Source organism: Enoplosus armatus, chromosome 12, assembly GCF_043641665.1.
Source record: "Enoplosus armatus isolate fEnoArm2 chromosome 12, fEnoArm2.hap1, whole genome shotgun sequence".
Classification (NCBI taxonomy): domain Eukaryota; kingdom Metazoa; phylum Chordata; class Actinopteri; order Centrarchiformes; family Enoplosidae; genus Enoplosus; species Enoplosus armatus.
The window spans coordinates 19200795-19224669 of record NC_092191.1 but is presented as its reverse complement, the minus strand read 5'-3'; the positions used below and the strand labels follow the sequence as shown (position 1 = coordinate 19224669).

The 23875-nt window shown below is 43.2% G+C and overlaps 1 protein-coding gene across 1 annotated transcript; it reads left to right on the top strand.

The window, feature by feature from the left end:
• Positions 1–204: 204 nt before the first annotated feature.
• Positions 205–23835, top strand: marchf5 (membrane-associated ring finger (C3HC4) 5). Its single transcript, XM_070915603.1, has 6 exons — positions 205–593; positions 10712–10914; positions 19630–19760; positions 20007–20190; positions 20459–20625; positions 21713–23835. Exons 1-6 carry the CDS (start codon positions 550–552, stop codon positions 21827–21829), a joined length of 846 nt encoding a protein of 281 aa, XP_070771704.1. The 5' UTR covers positions 205–549; the 3' UTR covers positions 21830–23835.
• The last annotated feature ends 40 nt before the right edge of the window (positions 23836–23875 follow it).

Here is a 23875-nt window from a genome sequence, read left to right as displayed (position 1 = left end):
ATCTGTCGGGAGTGGATTCTGAACATTAATTTGATATTTTTGGCCATAAGAGGGAGGAAAGCATTACGAAACTACATTTCCCATGACAGGGGAACGGTGTCCTTATCAGCGCTGCTCTTGTTTTGATGACGTAGCCACGCACAGACGTGCTATTTTGCGTTACCTCAGAGACGGCCAGTCAATGGATTCAAGCCGTCACGCCAGTGCGATAATATTAGTGACAAACGAGGCCGTAGCCGATGTAAAGAGGACTTTTAGTTGAAATAGTGCATCGGTCGCAGATGAGTGCTACTTAGACTGCAATGACCGCGAAGGAATAGTTTTATGCTAAAGAATTGGCTCGTTTGCAGCTGACGCGCCGTATCAACACAAAGGCCTGTGTAGCTAGCTAGTTAGTTCCTCAGCTAGCTAGCAAGTGATTTAACGCAAACCTCAACAGCGAACTGCAGCAAATTAACAGGCGTGCCATTTTAATGTTTTATCTGTTACGCAGTTAACTTGCTCTACCAACAAGAAAACATTTGAGTATTTGTTGGCGTCTCCACGACAATGGCGGAACAGAGTGCAGTGGTCATGCAGCAGAATTTGGACAGGTGAGTTCAAGTTTAAGGCTAACATGCTAATGGCAGCTACGTAGCTTCACGTAAAATCACTACGGTTGACATAAACGGGGAGAAGTTAACTTTGTTTTTGTCAAAATATTCAGAGACTCGGTGACTAATATGTAGTTATCGTTTTATACCAACAACTGGTTTTAAACTCTGTCTTGAATGTCATTAACGTAAGCTAGTAGGTGTATTTTTGCAGTTTTGAGACACTTCGCTACTACTGACAGAAGATTAATACTGCATTAAGAGATCTTAATACATGCATATTACCTTGAACACATTCACCGTAACGTAAGCATATGTATTTCACTAACGTTTACCTTAAACTAACTAAAGGTCATAGTGTCAACTGCCACTTTTCCCTGTTAACTATTGACCCTTAGACGAGGAGAAGGCTGTATCCAGTAAGATTTCTGAAATTGTCACGTTCATAGTTAACAATCATTATGGCACTGAATGAGAGAACTGTCTGCTTATCTTCTGTTACATAAGACACTGAATTTCATTTCCATGGCAAGTTTACTTTCATTCCCCTGGATATGTACTATCCAAACACACACTTGTGCATATAATATCCAAATATTAAGTAACTCTTAAGTAACTTGATAAGATGTCTGAATTATGTGCATGGAAAAAGTGTGTGTCCACAGATTTGTAAAAGAGAGAGAATCATATTGAGCATACACAGAGAACAAAGGCTGAGTGGATGTACAGACATCTTAAGAGAAGTTCTGTGGGAGAGGAAGTATGAGCAGGTGACATTGGTCACTCGCTAGTACGATGGAAATCTTTTACACTAAATCAGGAAAAAGCAAAGCAACAGAATGCAAACTGTGAACATTTTTGGGGGCAAAACATGTGTTGGAAACCTCTACATCACAAACCTGATTTTACCAAGAAGGAAGTGTGCAAGAGCAACAATCATAGTTGGAAGAAATTTAAGACGAGAAACTCCATCCAGACAGCAACAAAGCAAAGCTGCCATTGGGGTAAATTTATGCTTAATGACAAACCCTTTTTTCGTGTGGTTTTGAGACTTAAAGCTTTAGTGCAGAACATTTGTCACCCCCTTCTGGCGCTATTCCTACAGGTTCTTCCGTAGCCCAGAGCCATGTAGAGAGAGAGTTGGTCATTTCCGTTCTCTAACTAATTACCAAAAAAAACAGTTCTGTATTTACCATTGATGTCTTTATATGTACACATTCTAATTGCCCGCCAAGAACTTCCTGGAACTAACTGAAGTCTACCTGAATCACGTGATGATCAAGCATTTTGAACTTCCTTGATGCGACACTCTCTCTACATGGCTCTGCTGTAGCCATGGTGGTAGCCCACTCCGTTGCTACGGTTGCTCCCCCATTCAGCTCTCGCAAACCCATCATTGCTGGTTGACGTAAAATGCATCACTACTGGTGCACCAGCGCAGGAATGTCGCCACAGACACCAGATTTAAAAACTCTGTATACTGCGGAATATATATAGAGAGATTTACCTGGCGGTGACAGGCTTAATCAGCATTATGTGAAGTAATTTGGCAACGGCTTGAGTGTTACAGACGTTCAGTTATATGTAAAAGTACCTCACTCCAGCTTTAAATGTACATGTTTAGCTTTGCGTCACGCTACCAAACTGTCATAGCTGTCCAACGCCTGTACACACAAGTTGGTAAATTCCTTTTGAAGAAAGTGTTGCAGTGGCAAGTTTTACAGCTGACATAAGAAGTTCAAACATGTCCTCTCCTGACATTGAAATGTCTGACAACACACACATACAATCCTACCCTCAGTACATTTCATCAGGGAAGTCAAGGCACACTGCTGGTCCCTTGGAGCAGTATGAGGCTCTGAACCTTGCTCAAAGCTGTAGCTCGTCACTTTGGCGGTCACACAAGACATGAAATCCACTGCAGCCTCAAATTAATGTCTGAAAATCTGCCCCTTTTTATTATTTGTGATAGCCAGCAGCTAACCTCTCTAGGCACATTCACATTCACCACATTATTATTCTGCCTGTGTTTGGCTTCCTGAGTTGTGCTGGCTAGAGCATCAGTTCCTACAGTGAACATTTCCAGTTCCACAAAGAAATGGTGATGCACAGGCATTTCACAGTGACAAAGTGTAATTTAAGACTATCCAATAAAATATCAAACCAACTATAAGATCTTTTGCAAATATTTACAATGTAGTAATGTTACTCAAAGTAGAGGAGACGAATGTTAGCTCACCTCAGGAGCATAAGTATGTGATGTCATAGTGTAGTATATCAGTGTCACACCGATCAGCTGGATATCTTTAGTGCATTGTGTTTGTGTTCAGCTCATATCAACAGATAGCTCAGTTTGTTGTGGCTGAATGTAGCTTTGGTTGACATGCAATTTTAAGGCTGAATTCATAGAGCACATCTCTAGTGAAAAGTGGATAGTTTAGCTAATTGTTGGGTCTAAGCAACCAAGGCTAATTGAGGGATACAGTGGGAACAGAAAGTTATCTGCCAAGGTCAAGCTGAAGAACATTGGTCATGTTTGTGAAAACAGTGTTTTTGGACTAATTTAAAAGCTCAGTCCGTGTTCAAATGTAAACAAAAGGGTTACCTCACCACCAAAATTCAAAACACATTAGACAACAACACAAAAAGCTGGTTTGTGTTGTTGTTTAGTGAAACTGCTAGAATTTTTGGGGGATGGGTAATTGAAGTCCATGTGATGAATTCAGTAAAATAATAATTATGATTGAATTGGCTGGTGAAGTTGCAAATGTCCCCACAAGCACTGCAGAATAATCGGGTTAGATGTGATAAGGTCTAAGTGAGCAGGCAGTCTTGTTTTTAACTCTAATCATAGATAAATCTTGAACATATTTCACAACTGAGTAGGCTCATGTCTGCCCACTTTATTCTGTATGTAATAAAAGAAAGGTTCCTGGATATGTTTGGGTCAGGATAAGCCACACTGGCTGCTCTCCAAGAGTTATCATGCTACATGTGTGACCAGAATTTTACATCTTCTGTGTGAGAAGATGCTGCAACATTAGGTCCAAGCATGTTGGTGTGCCGTTTCCCTCAAAATAGTCACTGGCATTTGATAGCTTGTGCATTGCGTACTAAAAGGAATTTGTAGGCATTTGACGCAGTACTTTCTGTCAATATTGAACTTTGGAAATAATTTCCCAAGCACATGGTACAGTAGCAGAAAAGAAAGGAAGGGCATGTGAGCTTTGTGAAATGTGCTTTTAGCCGTGTGCTGCTGCGGGTGTGTGGTAGAGGCAATAACCCTGACAGTGTTTGAAGAGCCGATAGCTGGAAGATGTATGTCATGTCCCCTTGCTTCTAGACTGTTGTGCACCCAGCCTCTATCGCTGACAAACATAAGGCTCCGCAGGCTCTTATCTGGGCCTGCCACAAGCAGCCAGCTGCCCCTGCAATGCAGTGTTTCACAAATAGATGTGGGGGACACATTTCAATTCAGCCTGACCTTTTTATTGGCTCTCACACAACCACCTCGTTTTACTCTCATCTCGTATGCTTTTGTTGTCTAGATAGCTGACCCTGTTGCTCTCTATACGAATGGGTATATAAATGTGTGTGTGTGTGTGTTTGTGTGTATGCATAAGAGCTATTGATAATTGACTCATCGCTATATTGATATAATTTATCAAATTGTATTGTTAGGGATTTTTTTTACAGTGCAGATGAAGTAGAATCAACACTGTTATATCAAATATTAGTTAAGTCTAGTCCTGATTTTTACAAATTCATCAGTCATCAGTCTGTTAATTTTGTTTTGTTAATTTCACTTTTTAAATGCTGTCTGTTTATGGACTTCAAGAGCTTGAATTACAGTTAAGTGATGCAGTACTCTCAATTTATGGTTTGTTGTAGCTGGGTGAGATTAAATTACATGTCTTAAGCTAGGTGGTGTTGCTAGCAGGCTTGAGTTATTAAAACCACAAGCTATTAACCAAAGGCCATCCTGTTTACATTATTGGCCCCAGAATCAGGGTTGCATCTCAAACTTTTCTTGATGTTGTTTCACTCTATAACTTTTTATACTGCGAACATTTACAGACAGTGCAATAAAAGGACCGGATATTTAAGACAAACATTATGGCAAGTGAACCATGTGACTCAAATGTGAAAATTCCATAAAAAGGAAGTTTTAGATTAATTGATTGTAGCCACCACTAGTCATAGTCTTCTTAACTTGGTCCATGAGTGGCTGGCTTCCAAATGCCTTTTCCTGGACTCCTGTGCACATCGTAATATAATACAAAGGTCAAGTACACAAATGTGTTATGTGCTGTTAGTTGACTCAGTGGACAAACTTAACTTGTGACTGATAAACAACATAAACACACCTCCCTGAATAATGTTTACTGGTGAGTTGCTGTTGTTTTTGAAATGTCACAAACTATTATATTCTATAATGCAATAGGCATGCAATAACTGCAAGACTGAAATGTTTTTGGTAACACTGTCAACAAAGTGTTGATTTAAATCTGGTAATTGTAGAATCTGGAGTTAATGTTGCTGTATTCGATTGCACGATATTGTTAGGACACCCTGTTATTTTGTCCACCTCATGTGAAAAATACCCAAGACTAGATAACTATCGCATCTTTTCAGAGTCAGTGTGGCAGCTGACACACACCAATTTATCTGCCAAAGACTAATTTAATCAGAAGCTGACACATGAAAGATACTAATCTTAGACTGGGTAGTTGGATACTCTACTGTTCCAGGGTGGCAAACAACCCGGGTTGTTGTTAAACTGACACGGACGAGACTAGTTTGTGATCGAGTAGACGCAGTCAGACATGGAGCAGCCCCCCTAGACCTTAACCTTCCTTTAAGATCTCTGTGGGCCAGAATCCGGTGCTCCTGTGCCCTGCCTTTTGTGCTGAGGAACCTCCAGCTTTCCCACAGTCACGTGGCCGCTGCTGAGTGAAAGGAGCCTTTGTGGAGAGGCTTATGTGCATCTTAAAGAACGGGTGCCTGACTTGTGAGACGATGAGAAAGTAGCTGTCACCCTCATCTTTGTACACAGTGTCAATCACACTGTCATCCTGTATCCCCCTCAGAGCCCACCGTCAGACCCCCCCTTTTCGGTGTTTGTGTGACTTGATGATACAGGTCTGCCCTTTCTTAGATTGTCAAAATTACATCCTCAGCTGAAGTGGAACACATGATGATGTTGGCCTTGCTCGACTGGAAGGATCTACAGTCCTTCATTGCTGCACATTCTTTTGATCCTGGCAGCTTGAAGGTCTTATAATAACTGGTGAAATAAATAGGATAATACACACTGCTGTTTGCCTGCCCTTGAAGTTTCAAAGCAGTCGGTTAGCATTAGGTGGATTAAAGCTCATTGTGGAAACAGAAAAGCCCCACTTGAATTTGCCTGTTTAAATGTAAATAAGTGGTTGAGACGGCAGGTCACCTTGTTTCAGCATACTTCAGTCAAGTCGCCATCATCAGATCTCATGTGCTTAAAGGACATTCTCATGGAAACCTTCCAGAGTAACGGCAAAGTGTGGTAGCATCTGTCAGCATTATGTGTCTGTGGGTTTGGGTTTCATTTGTAAATATGTGTTGTGAACACATTGTAGAATCACCAGCAAACAAGTATTTGCTACACCTGATAAGTCATCAAGTCTGAGTTAAACCATTGTAAACACTGGTTCTTTTTTGACCATCTATTGTTTTTCATGTATAGGTTTGAGCCAGTTTTCATGTTGAATTGCACAGGAATTCTCTGTATCTAGGAGACCATTTTGTACATGTGCGGCGCGGGCTTATCTGCCCGAGTGTTCTGCTAAACAGGGTTGAGCGAGCTGGAGATTAAGTTTTCGAACAGGGGATAGCATTTCGGTGCCGTTGTATTAGGTCCTGTCATGCTGCGGGGCTGGGTTACAGGAATAAGAGCTAGTGACTCAAAGGAAGCGCTGGGTTTTGTTCTCCACTGTCTTGCTCCTGTGGAGACATCTGTCCACTGTTCTACTTAACTTCTCATGCTCATGTTTTATAGCTGCCTCAGTTTCAGTCTCTGTGCTGGTTTTTGGGATATTAACCCCCCAGTGTAGGACATCGAAAACGGCAGCAAGATGCATATTTTTTTCTTACCAGCCTTTTCCAGCTTTGCAATGCAAAAAAGGACATGATTTATGATAATAACAGCTTTGAGTATGGTGCAGGCTCACATACCTGTCAGGAGCAAAGAGGTGGTGGGCGGTTGATGTTTCCATCAGATTCACCACATGTGCCCATCGTGGCCCTTAAACTGGCCATGTCACCTGAGCGCCTCGACCCTAAGGCTCCTCTCCTGCATGGTCATGTTTTATTCAGCACCAGGGGAGTATTGGACGATCAGCCATTGCAGGCAGGCAGCAACCCGAGCAAATAATCCAAGTTGGCCATCCACAGTCTTTCACAGATGAGCCCCCTCTACGCCCCAGTAACAGAGCACACCTGGACCTCAGTGTGACGATGACAGAAGGCCACAGATTTGACATCTATTATTTAACTGTGGGAGCAGGAGGGTTGAAATATACATGCTGCACTATGGGGATTTGCTGAGTCAACTACTGAATAAGTGAATTGAAGCCAATGTGGAAGTGCTGCTAGAGGTGACCACCAAAAAAAGTTTGTTTTGAAGGGACTAGAAAACCCACCAACCACCACTTTGTTTCATAAGCGGCAGTTTGGGGGCATGTTTTCCTTTATTTACAGAATGATGTCTCTATCATAGTAAACTGCCAACAAGAGCAGTAAAACTTCTGGATTTAAACCATCTCCTCAGAAACCTATTGGTGACATGTTCATGTCTTCCCTATAGTCCCTACCAATTTCAAAGTAAACCAAAATCAAACAGTCAAACAGATGATTGATGCACCAAGGCACTGTGGACAATGTGGAAAAACTGGCAGAACATTTATGGTCACAGACAGTAGTTCATTGTGGGAACTGATATTGAGTGCATTTTTTGCATAGTGATTGTCAGTAAACCCACCAGTTATGGGACCCTCTGCAGTCTGGGAATACGTTTAGCAATTAGAAATGTCGAACTGTGGTATGGACTACAGCTCTAATATTCCTGATGTGGTAAGAAACATTTCCTACTTCCTAATGAGAGTAAAAAGGAGGAACAGTAAACTCCAGATATGTCTCATCAGGTCCGACACAGGCACCTAGTTGTTTAAACCCTGTCAGAGAAGAGATATTGCTCTGTCTGGCACCTCTCAACCTGCATTGGACCCAGTTTTAAACCAACCCCTTGCATGATTGATATGGAATGGATAGACTAAGACCTTTAAATTTGTGTTAATGCAGTAGAATAAATCTTCATCTGCGATGTGTATTGGTGGAGGTGATGATGTATGCATGCTGTTCGCTGGGTTTTGTGAATATTAGTCTGCCAGGCTTTTTTCCCCAGATTTATTAACACAAATGTCCCAATGCGGATGATACCCAAAACGTACATAATCACAGCCTGAGAGAAAAAAATAAACATCTCTGTTACAGTTTGTCTCTCCTCATTGAATTTATGCCAGGTGTGTGTGTGTGTGTGTGTGTGTGTGTGTGTGTGTGTGTGTGTGTGTGTGTGTGTGTGTGTGTGTGTGTGTGTGTGTGTGTGTGTGTGTGTGTGTGTGGACTAATCATTGTTTCGTTCATCCAGTGAAATGCCAACTGTTCAAGGTTCAGTGTAATTATGAAAATGAGAACGTAAATGTCACACAAGGATAGTCAGGCTGTAAATGGGTCGGAGGCAGCAGTCAGCACCTGTACCAGTGGATCTCCTAGCAACAAGCTAGTCCCAAGGAAAATCTTGACATTTCGGATTTTAGTTGGTTATTTTTCTTCATTTCAACAGTTATCACACTGGTGTAAAAATGCATTTGTTCCTAGTTTTTATTGGAACCAATAGAACTCCCCACTCCTAGTTTGGGAGCCTGGCTGTGGTAGTGATGGCCTGGTGTTTCTCATTTTCTTAAATCAATTATTCAGGTCAAACCGACGACTATTTTCATTGGTACGTAGCAGCTAAAATAAGAATGTCACTGGTCTAGATTCTTGAACTTAGCCTCATGCAGTGAGACACAGCAGTGGTGAACCTTCCAGCCAGTCGCATGCTGCTGATTAATTATGGAAAAGCAATATAATGTCACAGTCGGAGATGAACTGCGGTAAGGTCAGAGAACTTGGATATCAAATTACCTCCCAGATGTTGGACAGACATGGAGCATGTATTGTTCACAAAAGGAGTCGAATTAATTAGAAGATAGTACAGCAGACCAGCCAAACATACTAATGGCTCCTTTCCTGTTAGTGAGGAGGCTTAAGTTTGAGGAGGTGGGCTCTTCCTGCCTCATACCTTTTTTTTAAGTGGAAGAACAGTTTACTCAGATGGACCTTCACTGTGTGTGGGAGGAGAGGAAGGAGGATTTGTTGTACTTGTGGGCAGGAGGGGGGGGGTGTTAAAATATGGTTTGGCTTGACGCCAGAACAAGTCTGGATGTCACACACAAGGGAGACTGCGTCGCCTCAGTTTGTCTGCAACCAAGCCCCCTTCTGCTTTCACTGCACATCCTCACTGTGCTTTATCAAGGATGCCCTGTGCGAGGGAATATAAGTTTGAGTAGCAATGTGGTTTAATCCTGAAGGCAGTGTCAAAACAATGTAGCTCCAACTAGAGGCAAAGCAAGTGGCCGTATTCAGTAATAAGTAAGAGGAACGGTGTAACGGAAAGTATTGATTTTGATAAGACATGGTATCTGTCATTGTGATGTGATCTGAAATGTAATCCCCTGGAAATTCGTGCCTTGAATCAGGATGGCAGGATGAAAGGCCTGTGTGTGTGTGTGTGTGTGTGTGTGTGTGTGTGTGTGTGTGTGTGTGTGTGTGTGTGTGTGTGTGTGTGTGTGTGTGTGTGTGTGTGTGTGTGTGCGTGTGCATGTGTGTGCACACATTGAATAGTTCCTGCTGGGCTGTCAGATATGCTTGACAAGCAGTCAGCATAACAGCTTGTTTGCCTATAGGGTTTATGTATTGATCTTGGCTGATTTCATGCAGAGGCACTTGCCCAGAGTGTGTGTGTGTTCCATCTAGGCAATTTAGTGTGGAGTTATTCGAGAGCCTTTGATCACTGCCTCTGTCATTGTTCCCTAAATGCTGAAAAATGGCCTTGCCAACACTTTTCTCAGTAAGAACTCCAAATAAGCCTGGTCTAAGCCGAAACCTTCGACTCACGTTTGAAGTGACTTTGTGTTGCTGACTGCCCGCTTTTCACTCAAAGGGGACATGAAAGATTACATTAGTCTTGCTTGCTCTCTTTCACTCTCTCCTCCAGTCTACCACACACACACAAACAGATGTTCAAACACTCGTGCCTCATTGTTAAAAAAGCATAACCTACATAAAAACAACACAAAGCTGACAGGCCAATATAGCTGAAGTACAGCATTTTATTAGAATTCCATGGACAGATGGATCAGACCTCCTGTCATAGAAACCTATCAGAACCATGGACAGCTTCAGGAGGAGAGAGAGAGAGAGAGACTGACTTTATTAAATTATCTTCGCCTCGAATACCAAATATTACAAGGGAAAAAAATAAAAAGCTCACCACCTCTTTCTGGTTTCATAACTAATTCGGGTTATAGCTGATTTTTTTCGCTTCTCAGGGAGCTCAGTCCCTTTGGGGGGAGCTAAGCCCCCCTGGCTCCCCCTTAATTCGAACACTGAATCTATGGTCACATGTGTTGGAGGCAGTTTCTTTTTTTCTAGCTCGCTCCCAGTTTGCCATTGCCAGTGTGTTGTGCCAATGGGCAGGAGCTCTGCTTGGGTTTTCTTTTTGTCCAGCCAAAGGAATTTATCCCACCACTTTGATCTATCTAATCTGGTTGTGTCTCTTCTGAAATCACATTTCCCCTAAGTGTGAACAAATAACTACAGAACCGTAGTGTTAAAGCCGATGACAATTCATAAGAAGTGTAAAACTGCAATGTAATGTAACTACCAAAAATTTAGAAATCTACAACCTTTTTCAGTTATCAGGGTGTGTATGTGTTTCATTGTCTTCATCCCACCTGTGGGTGTGTGTTCGTTTTCAGGAGTTGCTGGGTGTGCTTCGCCACGGACGAGGATGACCGCACGGCAGAGTGGGTGCGTCCGTGTCGCTGCCGCGGCTCCACCAAGTGGGTCCACCAGGCCTGCCTGCAGCGCTGGGTGGATGAGAAGCAGCGGGGCAACAGCACGGCACGCGTGGCCTGCCCACAATGCAACGCAGAATACCTCATCGTCTTTCCCAAGCTGGGTGGGTTGCTTCTCACAAAGGATAAAACTAGGGCTGTGGAGATGAGCTGGAGGCTTAAAAATGACAAGACAACCATGAAGAAGCACTAGCTTAGTTTTTTTATTCTTTTAGGGCCAAGATGCTTCATTGCTGATCAGTAAGCATGGTTGAAAGAAAACTTAAAACAATTTAAAAATGGTTATGGGGACAAGTATTCCTTCAGTTATATTTTCCAATGTTCCTGGCTCTATCATAGTCACGAAAGAAGCAACTTGCACAATTAGGATCAGGTATATTCAAAAATCTGTGAAAATGATGCAGGAATTTGTAATGGATTGTGATGCTAGGTTGAGGGGAAAGGGGAACTATATGCCGACCTGAACTGTTGGCGGTTGAGTTGTGTTGTGGATAATGTAGACGCCAGGTTTTGAGAAGGGCTACTTGACAAGACTATATCTCTGGTTCTGCTGCATCAATTTTGATCTTTTTTGTTTAAACTGTTCATTGTGACAGTTATAGGAACGCAATGCTAGATTGGTGGAGCACTCCTTTTCAAGTGTGGTGCTTGTTTATCCTGTGAAAAAGATGGCCTGTCATCTGGTTTGTTATAAAGCATTAAGATAGATTGAGAAACTGCCAAAAAGTTTCCAACTCGTAATTCTGAATTTGATTTGATTTCGCGACAACTCTCATTTTCCACAACGTTGAAGCAGCTTTATAGAGCAAATTTCCATGTAAATAGACTGCTGAAGCTCCTCTTTGAGGGACCTCTTAATCGCTGCTGCCTGTGACTGTACCCAAAGCTCTGAGAGCTATTCAGCTTGTCTTGCCTGAGTGGATGTTTATTTACTCAAGAGCCAGCATAGGTTCTGTGGTGATCTGGGTAAATATTTCCTTTCAGCCTGACGAGGAACAGAAGGGTGTTCGCTTGTTATATAGCCCAGCTCCTGGCTGATTGACCAGCAGCAGTTTAGAGAAGCCGCTGCCTCAATTATCCTGACACGTCAGAGTGACGAGGGCTTCAGTTGTTCCCAAACACCAGCTATGACTCATCTAGTGAACATACACCATGCACGGCCATGCTTATTTAGCCAGAACCTCCTCACCGTTTAGTTTCTGTCTCAGATCCCCTCATACTTCTCTAAGGCAGCGACTGACTTGTCCTCGTGCTGTTTGTTGCAGTGGCAGAAAACTATTCAATGTACAGCAAAAATAATAGTTTAATCCCATAAATCCTTCCAATACAGCCAAATGTCAAAACCTGGACACATTTAAGGTTAATAGTGCAGAGTTGTCACTGGGTTACCCATCAGCCACTGGGCCACTGCTATTTCAACCTCAGAGAGAAGTTGCAATTTGAGACAGTAGCTGGCCCTAAGACAATGTTAGTCTGCAGGAGGCCTGGCACGGCTGGTTAACAGGTTCATGTATATTTATAGTGACCAAGGCTGTGCTGTCACTCACTGTGGTGCTATAAGCAGAAGGTTTCCTCCTCCACCTCAGTAAATAACCCTGTGTATGTATGTATCTCCATCTGAGCGCTGATTATTGGCACTTGGCTGGCTGAGTCCTATATATTTGTGAATGTGTCTGTCAGGCCCTTTTCCTTTTTATGTATTTGAGGTCGTGTTAATTCGCTCACAGGTCCCACTAGAACTGTCAATTAGTGCTCTATCAGCCCTTACATGCAGAAAAAACATATCCAGTAGAGAATTCCAATGGACATTTATTGGCTCACAAATTAATGAAAAAAATAATCTTTGCATTACAAAACAAATGTATCTGACTAATATGGGGCAGTTGACAAGGTTCCAACAAGGTCGTCTGTAAAATCACAAATAATCGTGCCAAATCAATGCATTTCTGACAGAGACAAAACTAAGAACATTTGGTTTGAGTGGAGATCTTTAGTTCGCATGAAAAATGATCGGATCTTCTGAACAGTTCAGTTGGAGCCTAACAGGAAATAGAAATTAAAATTGGGTTTTGTTGAATATGAAGGAGGCTGCTAAATCTGTCAGACTATACCTCTGCAGGTGCACTGATGCTGTTGGAATTGATTATATATGAAATATACTGCTGCTGTTGTCTGCTTCAGATGCCTACCAGAAGAGATTCAAATCTTGGCCACTTCAATGACATAAAAACAGTTTTCGGGTATTTAACCTACATCATGCTCAAAGTTTTACCAAGTGTTCCATGGAAGTGGTTCACAACAGGCTTTTTTCATGGCAGACATTTTGCCACGTCACAGTAGGCAAATCACAGGTGTAAATAATAAGATTAGTGATGGCTGGATTCCATTTAGCTGCACCAGTTTCAGGTTCCTAGTATTGTGCCTACTGGCTCACTGTCACATTTGAATAGAACAGAGCCTTCAGGTTACACTTGTGCCTTTCCAACTGTGACATGTCAAAATGTCTGCAGTGAAAAGGTATGCATCGTAAAGTTTATTAGAAATATTGATGATTATTTGTACTTGTATTTTATATTGGCCCGATAATGTAGGAAAACGTGTATATGTCCTGATGGTTCTCTGTCAATTGAGTTTCATCAGTTGAAGACATTTTTTTTTTTTCAACTCTCAACTTTACGTCACAGAAATAAAGTCTACATTATTTAGTGTAAGTGGGTTTGTAGTATAAACAACTTTGGGTGTCCATTACTTTGCATGCCCAGTGTTTGTGGCAGGTAAAGAATAACTCTATTACTTACAAATTCATCAATGTATAGCAAAGAGGGAAGCACAAAAATGTGTATTGATTCAGTGGAATTGAGGTGAAGCCATGCCTGACTGGTTGCCAAGCTACATAGTAACTGTACTTGAGGCTATATTAGAACAAATCTCTCAGTTAGGGATACACTGGTTATGCATGTATGTACAGCAATAGAACGTCGCAATGGATGGGCCAGTGGTTTATTTTGAAAGGGAACTTGTGTTACCTTTTGATTTAACCATCTCTGGTTTCCCTTCAGTTGAGATGACAGACTGTGAGGATGTGTGGGAGGAGGCTGCACATCTAACCAGCTGTCTATTGGAGAGAAAACTCAGTTTTGTATGTGAGAGAAGTGTCTAGTAAGGTTCAGACGGTTCCCCTGGGAGTCAGGATATCCTCTGTAAATAAAGTTTAGTTTAGTGAGGCTAAAAGTGGGAGGGTAGTAGAGCTGTGGAGGGAGGATATATTCACCAAGTATCTTATCTTCCCACTATGAGTTGTGTTAAATCGTGCTATAAGTCCATGCGGCTGAGAGCAACTTTTACTAAGGGACCCCTGAGATAAGAGAAGGGGGCAGAGTTGACCCTGTTGCTATGGCTGCCATGTTTCATGTATGAGCCTACTAACTACAGTGCTTGAACCGGTTTGTGTCAGTGAATGTGAAATCAAATATTCATCAAAACACAGGAGGGCGAGGAACAGAATCATTGTGTAGAGATAGAGATACATAGATCTACTGTGATATTTTCTCCAGTCAACCAAACAAATCTTCATTCTGATGGCTTAATTCTATTGCTTGGTTTTGTTTTAGCAGATACAGTGACAGCTTTGAAATCAGCTTTATTTATTTATTCATTGCACATGGTGATTATTTAATGTTCACTAAGTTAACTGTCAAACAAAGTAGGTGGGCTAAGTGGTCTAAAGAGTGCATTTCAGGCAGACGCCTGAGTTCATCAGTGCTGCAGACTGCATGTATCCAGTGTCACAAGTCAAAACATCTCTTACTGGATTGTTTGGTTTTGTTGGTGAGCTGGCTGGATTCTTATGAACTTGCTCACCATCAAAAAATGCTTCTAAAAGTTCATTATCAGATTTTTCCAAAACACTGATGTGACGAGGCGCATTACCTACAGCACCTGACTGATTCTGAGTTGGTCTAAGTAACTTGGTAGTCCTTGCCTCTAACTTCTCTCAGCCCCTTATTTTTAAGAGGTTTAGCCTCAGGATGTTTTGTGAATGTGGCCCCAGATGCAAAAAGCTAACCTTTTCCAACTTTGGTTAATAGATAGAAGGGAGTACTGATTGAAGTTGAATTAATGAGCTTTAGTTTGTTGATTTCTGTGTGTAATGTTCTGAACACAAAAAAAGGAAAAATGTTCCCCTAACAGCTCAATGTATCTGGACAGGAAGTAGAGCAATGGTTGGTTCAATGCACAGACCCTGTTGAGTTTAGCGGAGAGGCACCTCATCATCGGGGAAAAGTGTGTTTTTCCTAATCCCATTAGCTAGTGTCAGACAGAGGTGGCGAGGGAATCGTGCAGAGATGCTGGATGTGTCTGGGAGAGAGGGGTGGGAGTGAAATTGGGTCACGGGAGGAGCTGACGGAGCAGCTCATCAAAGGCTGACGGAGCAGAAAGGAGATCGGAGAGTGGTAGCATTGCTGCCACTCTGCTGACAAATCCATGAAATCACAGCCGTCCTCCAGTGTTTCCCCCGGGACTTAAACGTCACTTTCACATATCATTAGAAGTCAGGTCTGTGATGATGACGTTTCTATATTATAAAGAACAGGATGTACCTCAGTCCTTGATCCTTCCCAGCAGAGTACCACATGCAAAAGTTGCATGCTGATTTGATAAATTTGCATCTCTGACACTGTATGATGTCAGTCTTGGGCCAAACTGCATTTGCAAAGTATTTGGGTTTGTTACTTTGACTACCAGATAGGTGGGTTTCACCACCCCATGACTATTTTGTTAGGGTCTGATTTGAAATTTAGCATTACTTTGACATGCGTACATCGTCCAGTATACTACAGCGTTTAGAAACCTAAACCAACAATGCTTTAAGTTTGAACCAAACATCTCAAACATATCATCCCACATCTGCATTCAGTAGTTACACAGGCAGCTGGGCTCTTAAAGGGCTTTACTATATCTTGTTTCATGCTTGATGAATAGCAACTATTACTAATAAATCTCTCCACCTCTTAGCTGAGATTTTGTTTGTACTGTCTGAGGAGTTCCAGTCTCTTGCTGCAGGGTACGCTGGGCATTAGTGCACTTCAAAGTGAGCAGGAGGTGTACAGCGTCGTCTGTTTTGCTGCATCATTGCTGCAGTGTTCTTTTCCCATTTTTTATTCTTTATTATGGTTATATAGACACCTTGCTACCTTTTTTTTTAAATGTATGATTCGCTTGTTGTACAGCCAGTTGCTCCATGTGTATCATGTTTGGTTTAAAACTTTAAAGCACATATATGTATTCTTCCTTTTTGAATACAGTTTTAGTGACTTGGCTTCACAGGCTGTGGTATTCGCAGCAGCTTTAATTAGCCCTCAGAATAATAGCAATTTCGCAGCTTGGTGACAACACTGGGATGACAGCTTTCAATTTGGGTGACAGAGGCAAGGCTGTGGACAGGTAGAGACGGGGAGCGCTGTTGCCACATAAGTTATTTTCTCAGGGTTGCTGCAGAGGCCAACTCATTTCTAGAGGCTTGGCAGGCATTACTCATGTTTGGCTCCCAGGGTGGGGACCCCCGCCTGCCGCCGGATCAGATGGGGGGTTGATTTGGAGCCACAGATCACCTTTTCTATTAACCCAGGTTTTGATTGTTTTCACTGACTTATGGCACCGGACATACGGAAGCTACCAACACTGCAGCCCACAAAGAGCGGGGTAGCTATATGCTGTTCTGGCCCTGTTCCCACTAGCACCTGCTGCATAGCCAAAGCCAGCCTCTCATGCTAATTTGGCTGGCGATATAATTCTGAGGACGGCGTGTCCTTGCTGCTCCTTCTTTACTGACACTCTGCCTAGAGAGAGTAAACAAGCCAGCTGGAACAGTGTGCTAGCATGCGTGCCCACTACTGAGGAATTGCAGTTGCACTTTTCCCCTCTCTCCCCCCTCCCCTCTTTTTAATTATCTTAATTATGGAATGTGCTGCCAGTGGCTGAAATGAATTGCTCAGCTCTCCATCCTGCCAGCGGCCATTAAGGGCGACCCAGTTCCCTCCGGCCGCGATGGCGTAATGCTTAGGCACGAAGAAAAACGGAAGAGATTCCAACCCTGTCATCAAAAATATGCCATATTAATGCGCTCGAGCGAAGCGAGATCAATCCGGTCGGCAAACACAGGTGCAGTAAAAAGGATCTCTGGAAAGCATCAAAAGGCCGGCAGTAGACGAGAGAGAGCTTCTGCGTTTAGAACTACTTTGGAAATAAAACTGTGATATTTCCATCGCTTTATAAGTAGCTTTAAAAGTGCCAAATGCTTCATGCTTGCTATGGGTTCCTTCCTCAACAAGTGGCCTGTCTAAAGAGAAAGACCTTTAGCATGGGCTGAGTGGATGTACTCGGCTGCAGAAATACATGCACAGCTAACAGTGGCTGAATTGTATACAACTTGTGGCAAGTACTTATGGGTAACAGCCTCACGGTGGCCTGGCTGCACAAACAGCTTAATAAAGTCTGTCTTATGTACCAACTGTAAAAAAACCCATAACCCCAAAATAACCACCCAGCCCCAGAATAAGTTTTGAAAGCTGCTGCTCTTTCTGCACACGGTGTGTAGGCTAATGTAAATGTTGGAGTTAGAGATGTCACAGTTTGGTCTCAGCACTCTGGTTTCCTCCGCAGGCTCATGAAAATGCATCTGCTCAGGTGTTTGCATTAAATCTGTCCACGTCTTAACTGGACTTGGAGGTGGCTCGGCAGCTCTGCCAGTAATCCCCTTGCCAGCAGCCTGTAACCAACTACAACACATCCGTCCTTAACTTTAAGTGATGGAGCTTTTCTGCGCTACAAGGTCGGCCTGTTTTTTTTACTGGCTGCACATCAACCTTGTAGCCTTGTAGCCATGTAAATGAACAGGATAATATATTTGTCAATCTGCTGCTGACACGGCCACAGGGGAGAGTGTTCTTGAACCACGTCCTGCTTTCACAATGACCAATTACTCAGCACTGTTTTAATCCCACTTCACTGATTTATTTCCCAACTAGACAAGACGCGTGTCAAAATCACTATTTTAAAAATAGATCTAAAAAGATTGTAGATGTCACGCTTCCCAAGAGACACGCATGTTTGTAAGAGAGCCTTTTGAAATGACCTTTGAGCCACATAAATATGTGAGGTTGTTTTACATCTCTGTGTAGTGATACATCAAATGTGTATGAAGGTTTGAAAATGCAAACAATTACTTGCAAAGCTAAGCAGCCAAACAGGGTTATAATACAATGAAATGTTCCCTATCATACCTACAGTGTAATAGCTAATAGCACTAACTAGCCCCTCACGGCAATGCTGGAACAAACGGCTGGAGGCAGCGTTTCTAACCAACTTATGGAACTGATGTTACAGCTGATAAAATCGATCAATGACAGTCATCATTTCATCCGACATAATCGACTGTTGTGGGGTAGACACGAGAAGTCTGCTTTTGTCTGTCACTGTCTGAAATCAAGGACTCACTGTCCAAAAACGGCCAAGAATATAGGTAGTAAATCTGCCACCGTCATCGTACACTGTATATGTGCCATGTGGATTATAGTAAGAAGGTGTTTAAGGAAGTGCTCTGTGTTGTGGATCTCATCTTGCAGTTTGAGTTTACAGAGCTGCACTGCAACACACACACACACAAGCCCACAGTGCTGTTTTTCTTGCTCGCGCACTATGGTAGCATCCCCACCCTGCTCTCCTCCCACTGACTCCTGGGCTGGTTATTAATAGGATGTGGATGGGTCTGTCTGAGTGAGGAAATCAGGTTGCCTTCCTGTAAATATTGCATGATTTCCCTCGAGTCGGCATGGAATGCCGGAGAGGAGGACGCAGCAGAGACTTTTCTCAAGTTTTTTTTTGTTTGTTTGTTTTTAAGGTCCTGCTCCTGATGTCAGACAGGGATGTAGGGGCTCTGAAGGCAAGCTTGGACTTCAGATTAATCCTCATTACATGCTTGTCGTGAATCAGCCCAGTTATTTTTAATCTTGGAGGAACCTGCCTGAGAAGCCTCCTCCCTGTCTGTCAATAACCCTGCAAGGTATGCGCCATACCTGGCCTGCCTCTGAGTTTCTTTTCTTTAACTTTCACGTGACTGCATCGTTGTCATTTTTCTTGTTGCAGTAGAAGACTGCCTGACACATGATGTTTATTTAGTGCGAGCTTCCTCGTGTCTTCTGTTCGTTTACTGTTTATGCAATTAGTTCAGCCTTGAGGCAGAAAAGGCAATGATGGTTTTGGCTCTGTTTTTGTAGATGAATGAGAGGAATGTGTGTTGAGTTTGGAGGCTTTTCTAGTTCCAGTGGTGGTTTTACCAGCAGGAGTCTCATGACCCCTGCTGTACACTCACACACTGTTCATCGGCTCGCGTCGTCCCCCACGATACCTTACGCTCGGCTTCGGTGTCGTCTCACAAGCAGGATCTGCTGACTTCTAGAGGATTCACTCTCACGTTCAGATACACCGTAACACAGATGGCTTTGATTGTCTGCCAGTGACAGGATGTTAATGTGTGGCTTTACATAAATCTTTGTCGTTCACTGGGATTCAATTTTAAAAAAGCAATTAAAAATAGTCCATCAAATATTATCATAATATTTCTCATAAAGTCTGATTTAGCTTGTCCTTGTAATAATAACAGTCTGATTTGGCATCAACTGCGATTACTTGACTACAACCTGCACAACCTGCAGGCCCAAAGGTTATGAATGTATACACCCAACGGTGGTCAGACGAACTTCAAAATAAGAGTCGCACTTGAACCACTTGGTCTCACACACTCTGCTTTCCTCCATCAGGCCCCGTGGTTTACGTGCTGGACCTGGCCGACCGGCTCATCTCCAAGGCCGGCCCTTTCGCTGCGGCTGGCATCATGGTGGGCTCCATCTACTGGACTGCCGTCACCTACGGAGCTGTCACTGTCATGCAGGTACGACCAGTGATCCCTCCTGAGAGGTGCTGGTTTAGAATAGGTCTGTTCGTCTAGTTAAGGTTGTGACTCTGACTGTGAATTAAATCCCAGTGTATAATATAAACTATAATGTGCATGTGGTTAGGTACAGCAGCCTTTTTGTGCTCCTTCGTTGCTCCTTTCTTTGATTCTCGTAAGTAAAAGTCAACCAGTTTCACTCCCCTGCTGTAGTTTTCCATTCTGACCGTCCCGTCTGCTCTCCAGGTGGTGGGCCATAAGGAGGGCCTGGATGTTATGGAGCGGGCCGACCCTCTGTTCCTACTCATTGGCCTGCCCACCATCCCTGTCATGCTGATCCTCGGCAAGATGATCCGCTGGGAGGACTACGTCCTGCGTCTGTGGAGGAAGTACTCTAACAAACTGCAGATCCTCAACAGCATCTTCCCAGGTCGGGACACAAAACAAACCCCAGCACTCAGAGATGTGTTCATGTGTCTTTCTTCTTCTTTTACTGCGGCCAATAGAGAGCTCGGACCTTATTCAGACATTGCTCTCATTGTGAAATGATGTGAATAAGAGCAGGAGCTGTAACTGTGCTCTATAGTAGTGTGTTACTGCACGGTATCTTTGCTTATTAGATCTGCTGTACTCTCAGCTACAAATACAATCATGTATGTTTGAACTGGCTCCCTGCCGCTTTCTTTGCGTCCCTGCAGGGATTGGCTGCCCAGTTCCGCGTATACCGGCCGAGGCCAGCCCCCTAGCAGACCACGTGTCGGCCACGCGGATCCTATGCGGCGCCCTGGTCTTCCCCACCATCGCCACCATCGTGGGGAAGCTCATGTTCAGCAGCGTCAACTCCAACCTGCAGAGGACCATCCTGGTGGGTACAACCAGAAGCTGCTCATACATCTAAAATAAAAATTCTGCTGGCGAACAGAGTGCTTCAAAGAATGGAGCTGAATCAGCTGCTGTTTATGTGGATGATTGACTATAATTCCTAAATCTAATTGAGGCACATGCTCTCCTTGTTTTAGTTCAGCTAGTGTTAACCATGTGAAATATGAACCATTCATACATAACAGAAACTCCACCTCCTCCATCACCTAGTGGTGGGGACAGAGAGGTAACCGATACCACTGAACACTCTGTCCTCATCTACTGAGCTCTGTGTGACAGACAGACAGACAGACAGACAGACAGACAGACAGACAGACAGACAGACAGACAGACAGACAGACAGCTCTGCGTTGATGATTTCACCTTTGCAGGAAGGAGGGAGGAAGACCTCGGTTAGTTATCTAAACACGTTCAGACAGAATTCATCTGCTCTGTAGTCAAAACTCATTCCAAGAATCACTAAAATTGATATTATTGAGTATTGAAGTTTTTGCATTAACAGTATTTAATAATTTGGTTACTTCGGGGTCATACTTTGATGTAATTTCTTTTTTTGTTTTCTTCTCCTATTTAATCATTTCTGTAATTTTATTTAAATTCAGGACTACTACTCTTTTGTTACCTTCGGACACGGCCAGGCTCGCTGTTTCCAGTCTTTATGCTAAGCTAAGCTAACCAGCAGACATGAAGGTGGGATCAGTCTTCTCATCTAACAACAAACAAGTGTATTTGAGCTAGATTCCTGTTCAGGTTTTAGCTCCCACACATCAGGGGAGCAGGTTGGAGATTTGAAGGGATTTTCCACTCCATCATTCACACTGAAACTGACCCCACATAACCCACGAATACCATGAAGCACTGTAAATGTTGTAGGGTATTCCTCACTCATAGCTAGTCGGGAAGCAACGAGGAAGATCTCCTCTCTGCTTGTGTGTGTTTATGGGATGTTAGGTGCTGTCATACGTGTGACAGTCAGCGTGGAAATGAAAGAAGATTTTTCTTTAGCCATGAAGCTTTGATGTCTTGAAGCTTTCTTTCAAGACGCCTGTGTTTTTTTTTTTTCCCTACAGGGAGGCATCGCCTTTGTGGCCATCAAGGGGGCGTTTAAGGTGTACTTCAAACAGCAGCAGTACCTGAGGCAAGCCCACCGCAAGATCCTCAACTTCCCCGAGCAGGAGGAAGCCTGAGGAGGCCTCGCAGTCCGGAGGCAGGACAGCCGGACCAACCGCACACCTCTGCCGGAGGGGCGAGGGAGGAGAGGGGAGGAGAGGAACTGTCAAGACTCTGAGCAGAAAGTGCTGGTGAAACAGACTTAGGATCAGTGCCACCCTTACTACCTACTCCTCCCCACACCCACACCCCTCTCACCCCTTCTGGAGTGATTCATCACACCGCCGCTGACATTCATGCAAGGATCCCCACCACCGCCACTACACGTTGTTTTTAAACTTTCGACGCTTTCGTAAGAAGAAGACGGATAAGACACAGACTGGAGCATGTTTGCAGTCACACACACAGACACACACACACACACACAGAGACACACACACACACACAGACACACACACACAACACACACACAGAGACGCACACACACACACACACACACACACACACACACACACACACACGTTTCCCAAGAACTCGTGCTGTGCGACTGTAGGGTGGACGTGCTTCTATACTCACATAACTAACACTTATTGTAAACCTACTGTATTTTAAAGGAACGAAATGCAGGGCATGTGTAATTAGAAAGTTTTATAATAATAATAATAAATAATTGTTTTATAATGTTCATTTTGCAGATTTGAAAAGCCCCCCTTTGCCAATGTTAGGGGTTTATATTGAATGAGGAGTAATGTTCAGTGTGTGGAATGTATTAATGCTAAAACAATAAAATGTGTTGTGAATCAGAATGCGGTACGATAGCCACAACCAGGAAGCATAGAGGGAAAACGAACACCACGGATAGGACGATGACACACAGGTGTGTTTCAGACCCTGCAGTAAGTGAGGGCTGTGTCATTTCTTTCGTTCACTTGCCTTGGCAGTGGTCACGTCGGCTGTCCGTAGCTTTATCTCCATTTTCCAAAATGCTCTTAAAACGATGTGTTTTTAAAGCTTCATCAGCCCACACAGCGCCTCCTGCAGGACCAGCCTGTTGCCATGAGACCGTCTCTGCCAGACGGGGTGGATGGAGAATATGGACGCTTTGGTCCTTAAGTGGCTTTTTGCAGTGACAAAGCATTTTGAATGCGTCGGGTGGCTCTGATGCAGCTCTTTTTACTGGGCGATGAGAAACATTTCAGTCTGGACTTTTGCTGTTAAACGTACAATTCTCCCCTTCACCCCCCCCCAGCATGTGATGATCGGACGGTTGTGTTGCTGCAGCTCAGGTCAGACTGTGCTTCTTAGGTCGTTGCCATGGACACTGGTAATTGAAAATGAGTCACCGGGGTAGCAGTTGACATTTTGGCAGGACTCTTAGGGGGGTGGGATTAAAGGGTCAGTTCAACCAAATGACAAAAGCTGTATTTTCCTCCCTCACTGGTTGAATCTAGCTGTGCAGATAGCTTTATTTCAGCCTGCACCTCAATTGCACTCAAACAAAATCTCATTTCCAAATGTTGTGTAATTTGGGACATCCACAATTACAGGGAACACCATGTCTCCAAAGAAACACCCTTTTTTATGTAAACTTTAAATGCTGTTCCTACTACAGTGTATTGAGGAAATCTCAAAGTCCGGACAAAAGTAAGTGTAAAGTGAAAATAGAGCTTTTTGTAATTTCAGTGAACTGACTCTTTAACACGTCACCTGTAACATCTTACATGAGAGTAAATAGGTTTGTTTTAAACCATTGGGAGCATGATGTGATTTTCAATTTCATGTGGAAAGTTATCAGAACTAAGCCCTGAGTTGCTCATTTCTTCCTCTCAAAGGAGCTAGAAAACATCTGTGACTTCCTGTGAAAAGGTGACTCGGAACATATAACCTGCACATATAAACTGTGCCTGCTTTACAGACGCCCTCCTACAACCTGCAAACCACAGCATCCCCAACACATTCACTGTAAAGGCTCCCACTCTGCCAAAAAAAAAAGAAAAGAAGTTGAAGTCTGAAGTGCGTTGTTTCTGAGTTTGGAGTTCTGTGGTGTCAGTTCTGTGAATAAATGTATTTTTCCAACATTGAAGTGCAAGTGTTGACTGTGCGGGAGGGAAATGTTGCATTAA

Coding starts and splice junctions, on each gene's coding strand:
- marchf5 (XM_070915603.1), top strand. CDS start 550: ATGGCGGAACAGAGTGCAGTGGTCATGCAGCAGAATTTGGACAG. Junction 19,761..20,006: donor GAGCTGTCACTGTCATGCAG/GTACGACCAGTG, acceptor TCTGCTCTCCAG/GTGGTGGGCCATAAGGAGGG. Junction 20,626..21,712: donor ACCTGCAGAGGACCATCCTG/GTGGGTACAACC, acceptor TTTTCCCTACAG/GGAGGCATCGCCTTTGTGGC.